The sequence below is a fragment of the Mus pahari genome, chromosome 1 (genome assembly GCF_900095145.1).
Source record: "Mus pahari chromosome 1, PAHARI_EIJ_v1.1, whole genome shotgun sequence".
Taxonomy (NCBI): Eukaryota; Metazoa; Chordata; class Mammalia; order Rodentia; family Muridae; genus Mus; species Mus pahari.
In genome coordinates, this window is record NC_034590.1 from 89,667,181 (window position 1) to 89,680,724 (window position 13,544).

Here is a 13,544-nt window from a genome sequence, read left to right on the forward strand (position 1 = left end):
GCATCATTGAGAAGGCAAGGTGGATGGGAGATGTTTGCACCACAAATTTGCAATGGAGCCGACTAAAGTCCAGACAGGGCTGCACAAGCCACATGAACATGTCCTCAACCTGAGAGGAGAAAGCTTCATGAGACTGTGGAGACAAAGAGCTTGACCCACCTCAAAGGCAGGAGAGGCCGGTGCAATATTTGGCTACTTTTGAATGCTGTTTCAAAATTTATATGCTTCAAATTTGGGGTTTTGATCCTTTCCTGGGTTAGCCACGTGATGCTGTCTCAGGATGCAGGGCTACATCAGTGAGTGGTGGCTCCCTGACTATCACATAACCACCAGGGCAAGAAGAGAGTTCTTCATAGTATGCTGTGATGCTAATCCATGGCATTTGGTACTTTAGATAGACTAAATGCATTTTTAAACTTATGCTATTTTCAATGTGCAGTGAGTTTCCATTGTAAATGGAAGGGCATCTGTATTCATTTGGTGAACAGATATTTATTGGGTATTTACTGGTTGCATTGTGGCCAATATGCTTGGGATGAATAATAGAGAAGACAGACTCAGCCCCTGCTAGGAGGAGGAGAGACACAATAAGCAAAGAACCAAGTATGTTACAGGCTACAGAAAGTATCATCAGGAAACGAAACATTAAGTGGTGAATAACAGGAAGGGCTCAAAATAAGTCATGGAAGGCTTCTTGGAGGAGGAAACAATGTTTCCCTCCTGTGGCAATGGGAGTTGGACCCATGAGACTTCAAGTGCTTAGGCCACACCGCCCAGCAAAGAGACTATGGGACCCAATGGCAAAGGTCTGACTTGGGCAAGATACCTACGTGGGAAACGGAAGGCACAGGGGCTTTGAGGTTGTAAACTCTGGGTTTTGTAGGAATGGAAGCAAGAAAGGATGGCCTAGGAGTGACACTGGGCTGAAGCGGGAGCCAATAGGGAGCAGAGACAGGCAAGGCTAGACAACAGTGGATCACAGGCTCCAATAAGGTGTCTGAGGCCATGGTATAGAGTCCATAAGGGACTTGATAGGTATGAGGTCTTGGCAGCTGCCACTGTGTGGTGTGTGTGTGTGTGTGTGTGTGTGTGTGTGTGTGTGTGTGTGTGTGTGTTAGTTCCTGGGAATATATTTCTATAAATGCATGTGGTCATATATATTATATATGGATATGAATGGGGGCAGACATGGGATTGTCTGTCCTATATAATCCTTCAGAGTATTTCATAGTGGGACAAAATCCAACCCTTGGCTTCTTTCACAGGAGACTCTCCTAAGGACATTTACTTCAACAAAGAAAGACAAGAGGCACTGTAAATACAGGATCTCCCTCCTGGATTCCCTGGCCTGTCAGGGTAGTCAGCTACCTATGTAGCCTGAGCTTTCCTACTTCTGGTATACTGATTTGTTACTTTATATGTGTATGGTATGGGTACGTATATGCAGACACATGTCATAGTGTTTGGGTATGTGGAGGCCAGAGGTCAATCTGGATGTCTTCCTTAGTCATATTCTACTCTTTTGTTTAAAGACAGGGTCTCCCCCTGAGCACAGCTCACCAGTTTGGCTACAAAGGCTGCAAGCCCCAGAAGTTCTCCTTTCTCCTTGTCTCTGGCACTGGGATTATAGTTGTATGACATGGTATCCACTGTTCATTTCTTTATTTTTAACATGGTGCTAAGGTTTGAACTCAGGTCCCCAAACTTAACAGCAAGCATTTTTTTTTACCAAAACAACCATCTTTCTGACTCTCCTTTCTTAGGATGGGAGGAAGGGAAATGTGACTCTCATTTGTCATGCCATTTGTGGGGTGACAGCACAGAGGGGCATGGATCTTCTAAGGGGTTGTCTCTAGAACTGCAGCTATACATATTTATGCTAGTGGGATGGTAGAGCAAAAAGCAACATCATGGTCACCATCAAGAACTGTCCCTGGCTCTGGTATTCTCCACGGAGGGGGGTGGAACGAGATGAGATAGATGATACCATGTCATCCCCACTATATGAGGAAGAAAGTTAAAAATATCAGGCATCCTAGGACAACATAATGGGACTGTTGGGGAAAGATAGAGGGGTGATGAAGGTAAAGGTGGGCCTGCATGGTCCATGGAAGGGGAAGGGAATTAAAGATGGGAGTCACGTGATGAAAGGGATGTCCCAGAGTCTTACCAGTTCTGTGTGCTCCTTAGTGAGACAGCAGGGCAAAGTATCCAAGTACGAGTCCTTCAAGGGCTTCCAGCCTAGCTGGTGGGCCTCCATATAGATCATCCCACACCTGGAGGCATAAACAACTGGGTTTGGTGTGTGCTTGCTCATTATTAATACTGGCTGACATTTGTTGGCACCAGCATGGCCATGTAGTATTCTAGGCTTTATGGATTTTGACAATAGACCTTATCCAGCTATATGACTCTTCTCATCTTATTTCCCTAGGTTAACCAAGTGATTAATCATCCTTTCCATGTATATAATAGTGCCATGAATCTTGACTTCTTTCCTTATTAGTCATAAGCATTCTATATGCTCATAAAGTGCACATATGTGTGCATATACACACATGTACATGCTATTTAAATCAGAGTTTTCCCTATAGTATCTTATTTTGAATGTTGTTCCCCAGCTGGTGGTGCTATCTGAAGGCTATAGGTCACTAAGGAGAGGAGGGCCTTGGAAGGTTATAGCCCCACCCTTGGTTCCCGCCCTACTCTACCTCCACAGTATGGGTGAACGATCCCCAACCACACATTTCTGCTACTATGATACGAACTGTTCCACCTTTCCTTTCTGCCATGACAGACTGAAAGCCTAGACTGTAAGCTAAAATAGTCCCTCTTCCTCCTCTTCTTCCTTTGTTTAAAGTTTACTTTTATTTTTTAATTATGTGTATGTGTGTGTGTGTGGGGGGTATGCTACATGTATGCAGGAGGCCAAAGAGGCCAGGAGAGTGTGTTGTGTCCCCTAGATATAGGCAGTTGTAAGTTTCCTGACATGCAAGTTGGCAACTGAACTCAGGTCATCTAGAAGGGGAACAAGTTCTTACCATCACTGAGGGGCTCCAATCCAGCCCCTCCCTTGTAAGCTGCTTCTTTCTTTCTTTTCTCTTTCTTCCCTTCCTTCCCTCCTTTCTTCCTTTCTCTTCCTTCCCTCCTTTCTTTCTTCTTCTTTCTCTTTCTTCTTTCTTTCTTTCTTTTTCTTTCTTTCTTTCTTTCTTTCTTTCTTTCTTTCTTTCTTTCTTCTTCTTCCTCTTCCTCCTTCCTCCCTTCCTTCCTCTTCTTTTCCCTTCCTTCCTTCCTTCCTTCCTTCTTTCCTTCCTTCCTTCCTTCCTTCCTTCCTTCCTTCCTTCCTTCCTCTCTCTCCTCTCTCTCTCTATTTTCTTTCTTCTTTCTTCCTTTCTTTCTTTCTTTCTTCTTTCTTTCTTTCTTTCTTTCTTTCTTTCTTTCTTTCTTTCCTTCTATCTTCCTTTCTTTCCTTCTCTTTTTTCTTTCCTCATCTTCCTTCCTTTCTTTTTCTCTTCTTCCTTATTCTTCTCCTCCCTCTCCTTCCCCCACTTCCTCATCCTCTTTCTCCTCTTCTTCCTCCAGTTTAGTTTTACTTTATTTTATTTTTCCCTTCATGTTCAAGCATGTGCACCCATATGAACACAGGCATACCAAACACACCAGCTCACCTGCTCACAGTGGCAGGGGAGGCCTGTTCCAGATCTGCTGGCTCAAAGATCAGACTCATCTTGGAGCTCATCTGAATGATCTCTCCACTCATTAAGCACAGCTGTAAGTGTAAGGTTTGGGGGAGACCAAGATTAGATTCTCCACCTAGTAACTATAGCTGAAAGTGCAGGGATGGGAAGCAAGTTGAAATTCCATCTACAAATGAAGGGTCACAGTGGAGACAAAATTAACTCAGTGGAACCTACACATATGTATTAAGCACCCATTATGTGTCAGGCATCATTCTGAGTGCACAGGGTAAAGCAGACAATAATTTCCATCTTCCTGGGTCTACATTCTGCCAAAAGGGGGAAGGTGATAGGCAAGGTATAGTGTGATAAAAGTGTTCTGGAGAGATGGAGAGCAAAAGGCTTGGGGACTGCTGTCATGGCAGAAAAAAGCTTGTCATTTAGGGAAAGAGCATCTGGCCTCACAGTGAATTGCAACCTGAGGTAATATTGAGGTATTATTAATGCTTATGAAGAAATTTGATCTTTCTTTGTATTACCATAAAATTGTTGTTGTTGTTGTTATTGTTATTGTTATTGTTATTATTATTTCACATTCTACTTTGAGAAAGATCTCACTATGTTGCCCATCCTAGCTTTGAGATCTCTCTTCAGTCCAGGCAGATCCCTGTCTCAATTCTCCTGAGTAGCTGGGATCATGGGTCAGTGCCACTAGGCCTAACTTCACATAGAATTTGGTTGCTTGTCTTCACGGGCATATCTTCTGCCTGTTTTGATTGAGAAACTGCTGATTTTGAAGCTCCCACAATGACTAGCCCACAGCTGGAATGAAGAGAATTATCCCTTAGATCCCTCTTGGAATGGGGTGAGACACCACTAGAGGTCATCTTGTTTGGCAGACACATCCCCGAAGCAGGCAGTAAAGATGGACATGAGAGCCTCAGAACATCCACTCAGAGCACAACTTGCCACTTGGCAACACAGACTCAAGTAAGGCATTTTAATCCTAGGACAAAACCTGAGCCCTTGGCCACTCAGGGGAGACTGAATGCCAGATACCCGTGGTTCATCCAATTTTGTGGTTAAAAAACTCTGTATTCCTTGGCCCATGCCACTGTATGTGTCCCCAGAGAGGTCACAGCTATTGTAGGACTGATGCCCCACCAGTTTATATCATCTCTAAATAAATAAAATAGACTCACACCAGTTACTTAGCTTGATTTATTCATTAGACTCTATGACTCTGCCTAAAATTTTCATACTTTTTGTTTCTTTGTGGTGCTGGAGACAGAACCTTAGTCTTATGAGGTAAGTGCCCTGTTACTGAGCTACATCCCCAACCCTTTCTATTTATAATTTTAATCTTGAATCTTACTAACTATAAGTACAAATTGATTCATAATTAGTGAACTAATAATGATTTTTGTGAGGGGCATTTATGCTAGGTAACAAGTCCATGACTTTGTAAAGTTTTGATTATTCATAACTTAGTTTTTAATCCATCCACAAATAAGTGATAGGCTTGGTAGCTACCTTTTTATTGTCATCCAGGACAGTGTTCATATTTTCAATCCAAACAGCATCTACTGGTCCATCAAATATAATCCATTTGCGGTCATCAGTTATGGAAGACGCTTGCTCCCGGAAAGCATTGGCCAGGACACCATCTGTCCACTCATGGCTCACGGCGTCAAAGCAGCCATACAGTTGCCCCATTGTGATGGCCTTGGGGTTGATGATCTTGTACTCCACAGCAAACTCCTCCATCTGGTTGGCTGGGTGAGAAAGTCCAACCCATTACAAAGGCTTTGGTGAGATCAGGTATTAAACAAAAGACCACCAACTTGGTGAACCAGCAGTTCTAAGGAGTCTAAGGAGAATCTATAAAATGACGCCCAGTCCTTATAAAGATTGGGGTAGCTGAATAGATTAGGCCTTTTGTTGTGTGTTATCACAACCACCAAAAAAAGTATTTGTAAACATATTTTCTTCTGAGTCTTATTTCAAACTGGGTAAATGTCAGATTCATAACTAAAGAAACCTACTTTGTCTGAGAAGAACTCAAACATTAAAGAAAAGAATCAGCATTTCACCAGCTCTTCTTATGTGCCTGGGATCACAGCCATACTTGGCTCTAGCCTGGGATGATAAAAACCCCTGAAAGGTGAAATGATTCTGGGAAATAATCAGTGTTTCTCCATCCAAAGGAGAGCCTAAATGAATAAGTCAAGCTAAGTCACTGATGTGAGTCTATTTTATTCATTTAAAGATGATATAAACTGGTGGGGTATCAGTCCTAAAATAGCTGTGACCTCTCTGGGGATACATACAGTGGTATTGGTCAAGCAATACACAGGGTATTCTTAAAGTTAAAACAGTAAAGATTATTAGAAAATGGTTTTATCTAGGTGGGGTGGTACGTACCTGAAATCTCAGCACTTGAGAGACTAAGGCAGGAGGATCATGTATTTTAAAACCAGCCTGGGCTACAATAGTGAGCTTCTGTCTAAAAAATTAAATAATAGTTTAAAACTCCAAAACAAGTAATAAGGAAAAGAAAACATTTTTTTTTAGACAAAGTCTCTCTATTTTTTAGATCTGGCTGTCCTGAAACTCACTATGTAGACCTGGATAGTTTTAAATTCACAGAGATCTGCCTGCTTCTGCTTCCTGGGGCTTGGGATTAAAGGCATGTACCACCATGCCTGGCAAGAAAACATTTTTAAATGGAACCTAGCCCTCTGGAAGAGCAGCAATCACTCTTAACCACTGGGGCATTTCTCTAGCCCTCCAACCCCCCAAAACAATTTTAATTTAAGTTCTTGTCTAAACTCGTGTGCAGCATAGGCATGAGATTAAGAATTACATGTTGGCATATTATACAGAAACAAATGTACAAATGGAAGAAAAGAAACCTAGACTGTTTATTTAGTGGTGAACATAGATTCCGTTGGTCGAATACCTAGAATGTTCCATGTATTTACCTACATAATCTAATTCTCAAAGTAATCCCATCCTAGAGCTGGGAAAAAAGAGGAGATGACATTAAGTTACTTTCCTAAGTTTAAGTGTTTATTCCAAAGATGAGCTCTTATCCTCTACTCTAGGAAGAAGGGAAACAAGGAGGAAGGGAAGAGACATGAAGGATGGGAAGAGGAAGCTTGTATGGGAAGAACACAAGGAAAGGAAAGGAAGCATGTATCTGTTTTGTTTTTAAACTGATTTTGTTTAAGCCAACAACAGTCACGCTATTCTCCTTGGGGAACCATTGGGAGAGCCACTGTTGAGCATTTAACAGTATTGCTCCAGCCTCCACACCATGCACAGCAAACCCCTTGTTGGAAGACCCTGTGGCCCAGCCTTTATTTTCTTCCTGCAGACATTTGTGTGCTTTGCTCTGCTTTTAATGCATATATCAACACCCAGGTTGACAAAGCTCATAGCATGGCGTTGTCTCCACCAAGTCAGGTAACTGTGCAGGAAGTCCTGACCTCCCTAAAGCAGGGGGTGCAAGCTTTACCTGCATGTAAGTCACCCAGAGCTGCAGCCAGAACTTTATAAGCTGATGTCTTGCCACCCATTGGATCTCCAACAATCATGTAACCATGTCTTACCAGCATCATCTCATAGATCTGGGAAGAGAAGTCATAAAGGGAGTTAATTCTAGTGCACTGTCCTGTACTACAAGTGAGAGGTTAATGAAGGGCAGATATCAGATTCTCAAGGTCACATTAACTATCCTATCATAATCTGAAGCACTTTTAGTGGTTTATTGCTAGATATGCCTTAGATTGCCTAGGACATAAGGTACTATCTGTTCTTCTCCTATCTAGATGCTAATTCTCATGTGATTACTCAGATGACCCCATTGAGTGCATCTGACCTCTAAAGGAAGGAGAAAACCAACTTTAGAAAATTGTCTTCTGACTTCATCACTTGTGCCTATAAACACTTAGTGAAAAAAATAAAAAAATTAAAGGATTAGATTATATGAAATAATTATATGTATTTTTGGGTACTCTCTAATCATTTGATACATTTAAAGAACTATATTGATCAAATCAGGGTAATTACATTTCTATAATGATTTTTTTATGCACTCACTATAATTAAAAAGTAGATGGTAGCCACTAGAGGCAGGAAAGGAAGGAGAGGAGTTGGGGGAGAGAGAGACATTTGGAAGAATTAGCTGAAGAATTCTATAGTGGATAGGGCAATTATGATTCACAATACTTTATTTCTTAAAAATATATATACATGTATACTCATATTCATAATTTATTAGATATGGCATTTACCTTTAAAGAGAGAAAGGCAATAGGAATCATTTTAGCAACCTGCATTTTCTATTGGAGGTCTATATAGTGTTCTGACCTGAGTGGAGCTCTCAGCTGATGAAAACTATTTCCAGAGTCAGGCTCCAACATATTAATAGCGTTCCATGTAACTTCAGCCCTTAAGTACTGTAGTGGTTTGAACAAGAATGTCCTCAATAGACTAAGGCATTTGAACGCTTGGTTCTCTGCTGATGTCATTGATTGGGGAGGTTTTAAATGTGACACCCAGGATGGCTTTGAGAGCTTAGAGACTCTTAGGGCCTGTTGCTGAGACGTGAGTTCTCTGCTTCCTTGTCCTGTTTCTCAGGCCTGCTGCCTGCTGCTTTAACTCCCTGCCATGACAGACTCTCATCCATCAGGAATTGTTAAGCTACTTCTTCTACCAGTTGCTTTATCACAACAACAGAAAAGGAACAAATTCATGTATCAACAGCAGTTTTCATAAAAGCCCATTTTTAAAAACTATTTCCTGATCGTTCCTTTCTTTTCCTGTGACAAGCAGCTCATAATATTTAAAATAAAAAATACTCCAGTCATTTTTATTTACATGAAAAAAATTCCCTTTAGACTGTGAGCCCCCCAGAGAAAAGCTACACATGAAGCTTTTTATCTTAAAGGTCTAGTTCTTGTTATTTTTTTTTCACCTTGGAGGTGAGTGATGAGAAGAACCAAGGAAGGTGATGGTTATGGGTGTGGTAGAGGGAGAAAAAAAAATACACACTGGCAAAGATTGATTATCTACTGCACACCAGGCACTGCTCTGGGTCCTATGGTTAGAGAAAGAACAAAACAGTAAATTCCCAACCATCAAGAAAGCTTTATGCTCAAGTATGTTTGAGAGACATTTAGAATGAATAGAGGTGAAAATAGGACAGAAGGCACCCCTGACTTGGTAGCCTCCAGCCTTCCTGAAAATGGCTGTGAAGATAGCAAGATACAAAAAGGCAAGTAATTCTGGATATCTTGTTTTTGAAGATATAACCTTATTTTTTAGAATCGGCACTAAACCTCATCAACATTTGCCTGTATGTCTGCAAATACTTTGAGATACATTAAAAGTAAGATTGATGGATGGATAGATTGACGGGTAAGTGGATATATGGTGGAATAGGTGAGTGGCGGGGTGGATGGATGGATGAGTGAATATGTGCTTGGGTAGATGGATTGATGATAATGGGTGAGAAAGTAATAAAGCAAAATTACAAAATATTCATTGTAAAATCTAGGTGGATAGGGGATATTTATTCATAACTCCACTTTTTTGAAGTTTAATAGATTTCATAATAAAATATAAGAAATTAAAGTGCATGCCTAGTTAAAAAGGATTGGCCATGTATAAAATTAAAAGAGAGCCAGATTCAATATCAGGTTAAATACCAGATGATATACTGGGGAGAAAAATTATTGGTGCAAGTCAGTCTGACCTCAAAGTCTGAAGGCCTGGGTCCTACCTTGACCTTTGCTTCAATGAACATCCTAACTTTGAGAAATGACAAAGCTGATGAAGCTGGTGATGACTGAGGAGACATAAACATAGCACCATGCACTGTCTAGTGCTTTCTACGCATGCATGCTCTCTCAGAAATCACACTATAGGGACACTTCTTCTCCTTCCATTGTACAGGTGAGGAAACTGAGGCCCAGAGAGGTGAAATAATCTGCCTTAGATCCCACAGAAGGATCTTACAGTAGTGATATTTGAATCTGGGTCTACACTAATCCCAAATCTAGTTCTTCTGTGAGCCTCACTGCTTTTGTGGGCTCTGGATTAGTTGGTATTTATAAGTCTCTGTGACTCTATGTGACTCTGATTTGAGTGTGCAGTTTGTCCACACTTCATTGAATTTATTACTGTAAGTCGCAAGTCAGCTTTGCGTGGAGTGGTCCCAGAAGGGAAACACTTCAACTAGCATGAAGCTTTATGGATGCTCGGTAAGGTCAGGCTGTACAGACTTGTGTTTTCTGTCAGAAAAGCTCAGTGTAACCACAAAGTTTTCCCCAAGAAAGATGACCATAGAAAAAGTGCTGGTGTTTGTCTTACTTTGCTTGGTTGATGTTACTGTTTGAGATTACAAATGTATCTCCTGGGGATCGATCACACATGTATGCCATTGCGTGCCTAGGTAAAATGTTGGATCCTACACTTTATCTTGTAGAAGCAAAGGCTGATGGCACGACAGACTGTCAGTGGGTCTTTTAGCTCCCTTGCTGCTCAGACTTTGATGGTTGCTGTTAGGTCAGCTCACATCTGCCCTAGGTCTTTCTAGTTCCTGATTCCAGCAGACAGGAGGTACACCCCAACTTGGGTAGGTACACCCCAACTTGGGCAGAGGAAACTAACCTGGATAATCTTCCCAATGAACCAGGGCACTGGCTGCAACTTCATCTTTCTGATGTTGTTGTTCAGTGTTTCCAGGAAAACTTCATAGTCCGGCTTTGGAAGGACAACTCCAGGAAATAGATCTGAGATAATTCCCTGTAAGACAAGAATTCAAGAGAAATGGGATGTGGTGGGGATACCTGTTAGGTTAGCTCACCTTCTCTTAAAAGGAGATCTACAAACAGAAGAAATGTTAGAAAATTTGCAACACTTATTTTTTCCTGGATTGAAAATCACAAATGCCAAGTCTGTGAACAACGATTTCCCTCCCAAATAGTTTTAGAAGCCAGAAGAGATTTAACATGGCCACTGTGCTGTTTGCTGGCCATGCCACAAACTAATGAGACGGACAATTCCTGGCTATTTGGCACTCAGAGCCTGATAAAGAAGATAGGCCTTAAGTTAGTTATAAAAGAAACTAATTCCATTAGATAAAAAACATGGCCCAGATCTAAAGCAAATAGTGAAAAAATTTTTTATCAAAATTTGGACCTAAATATGGCCTTTTGCTTTTTTACTATCATTAACATGAAGGGGGTGGGCAAAAGTGTGTTAGGGAAGACTAGGTCATTAAACTGCTTGTTGTGCAAGCATTAGGGTCTGATTTGAATCCTGAACACTCATACAAAAAGTGGTGACATGTACCAGTAATCCCAGCTCTGGGAAGGCAGAGGCTGGTGGGATCTTGGCCCTTACTGGGCAGCCATTGTAGCTGATTTGGTTAGCTCCAGGTTCAGTACAAGACAGGATCTCAACAACAAAAAGAAGTGGAAGGTCACTCGTGGCGGCTTGTGACTTGAATCCCAGCACTTGGGAGGCAGAGGCAGGCAGATCTCTGTGAGACTGAGCCTAGCATGCTCTACATAGCAAGTTCTAGGCCAGCCAGAGCTACATAATGAGAATCTGTATTTAAAAAATAAAGGAGAGCAAAAGACAATGGTAGCTGAGATTAACCTGGGAATCTGTACGCACCAACACACACACTCTCAAAAGTGGGATGGCTAGGATGAGAGAGGGTGCCAAGAGGAGGAAGGTGGGGGAGGTGCTGAAGAAAATATTTTATTCTCTGAAGTTGAGCCCGGGTCCCTGGACAAGGTCCCAAGACAGCATACCTGAAACAGGGGGACATCTTGAGCCAAGAACTTCGCCAGGTTGACATCCAGCAAGGCCCGGAGTAGCAGAACACTTTCATTCTCCTCAGGGTACTTAAGCTTCAGATTGCCTGCAGCTGTGAGCACAGACTTGACAGCCCGCATGCCATAGTCATAGTGATGTTGGGATGAGAGTTGCTCAGAGCACAGGCGGTAGGTGGCAACAATCTTCTGGGCAAGACTGTACAAGGGCAAAGACATGACTTCAGGTCCTCATTGAAGCCCCTTCAGAAACTACGCTTGCTCATGGTTTTAGTGAGCAAGTCTTTTTACCAGGATCACCATAATGAACAAACTCTCTTTCAAAGATAGGATGAAAGCAAGCAAGCCATATATATCTAACATACATTCTAAATGAAGTCACATTATGTGCTCCATGTGTGTACATGTGCCGACTTACACACGCTTAAATCAATGGATCAAATTATTAACTGTGTCAATCACTTAAGAGCAAAAGTAAGGTTTACTGGGGGACATTTACCTTCTCCACAATGTTGTGACATCACAATATTGTTTGATATTGTTTGTATTTTAATACAAGAAAACTAATTCAAAAGTTTAATATATACATCATAGTACACACATATCCTCATGTGCATGTGTGTCTACTTCTTGTTTTTTTCTGGACACACAGCTGAGAACCACAGTTCTCAGACTATGTACAGTTAGAGGAGACCATACTTATGTGTTCTAGACAGTGTTAGGTGAACAAGTGACATTTGTCAGGTCCAGGCTGATCCGCAAAACCTCCTTCATGAGACATCCCAGACCATGTGCTGTAGCCATGCTGTAAGAATCCCAGGTTCCCGATTCTCCCAGTGAGTAGCAATGCCCCTGATCAGAAATATCCATTTGCAATTTTGAATGAGGGCAAAGCAAATATTTGTCATGCTCTGCCATTGGGATTTGGACATTCAGTTTATTATCCTAATATACTTGTTGTCCTTGTGACAATTGCCCTTAAAAATTGCCTAATCGACATGTTGCCCTTGTGACAATTCCTTTTAGAAAATAGATTCACTTTTAAAAACAAAGATGTGTTCACACTGTAGCACAAGGCTTAGTGTTAGGTAGATGGAGAACCGAACAGTCAAACCAATGTGATCCAGGTGTACCATAGGGAAAATATAAACCTATAACTTGGGGGAAGCCTTTTTCCAAGATATAATCTGTGAAAAATTCTTAGGTTACAAATAAGAAACACCTATATACTCTGTATGAAGAATAAATGAAGAGACATTTATTTCAACAACAAAATTGAGGGAAAGACAAGGTAAACAACAATAATAATAAAAATGTAAAACTTGGGTTGGGCCAATATAAACCGTTTTATAATGATTCATAGCTCCTGATGTGTGCTATTGTGAGTATACATGTGCACACATAAGGACACTGATTGATTACTGAGTGCCTTGGAAAACTGGGAGATGCTTGAATCAGAAATAACCCCATTAATTGGAGTCAATAAATGTTATATTGCTATCACTTAACTAAATTATTTAATTAATTTAATAATACTAAATTTCTCTCTGCAGCTTTGGAATAATTTCATGTTTTATAGTCTTGTTTTAATTCATTTATTAATATGGGGGTAGATGTATTAGCATGAGGGGTGGGAAATATATGAGTGGCTACAGTTTTTAACAGTGTTTGGGTTATGTATAAACAGAGAAGGACCCCTTCATGGGTATCTGAGTCTTTTCTCAGGAATGGGGTTAGGAGCAAAACTAAGGCCATATGTTCTCAAATCAGCTAGAATAAAGTTTCTTGAGTTTTTATTCTTTTCTTCCAATGATCTACCTCAAATCTACCATGCATGAAAAAAATTGCTTTTTAAGACTATCTTGAACTCACTGGAAAAGAAATGTAACATACCTTCTGGAGTCCAGAAATCCCATAGAATAGAGGGAGATTTCTCCAATGAGAGCGTAATCTGGCACCATCATGGCTACTGTTCGGAATAAGGCCTGGAAAAGAAATAATCAGTTAGAACAAGAGG

The 13,544-nt window shown here is 41.0% G+C and overlaps 1 protein-coding gene across 2 annotated transcripts in view; it reads right to left on the minus strand.

Annotated features, from left to right (window-relative positions):
• The window catches only part of Dnah3 (dynein axonemal heavy chain 3), a 169,146-nt gene that overhangs the window by 86,106 nt on the left and 69,496 nt on the right, over window positions 1–13,544 (minus strand). For both annotated transcript variants that reach the window (XM_029547398.1, XM_021201455.1), the window contains exons 32-39: window positions 13,421–13,512; window positions 11,507–11,726; window positions 10,356–10,490; window positions 7,198–7,309; window positions 5,211–5,452; window positions 3,669–3,769; window positions 2,171–2,276; window positions 5–109 (exon numbers count right to left, since the gene is read on the minus strand). In XM_029547398.1, the coding sequence (XP_029403258.1) occupies window positions 5–109; window positions 2,171–2,276; window positions 3,669–3,769; window positions 5,211–5,452; window positions 7,198–7,309; window positions 10,356–10,490; window positions 11,507–11,726; window positions 13,421–13,512 (1,113 nt within the window). The remainder of the gene's footprint in view (window positions 1–4; window positions 110–2,170; window positions 2,277–3,668; window positions 3,770–5,210; window positions 5,453–7,197; window positions 7,310–10,355; window positions 10,491–11,506; window positions 11,727–13,420; window positions 13,513–13,544) is intronic.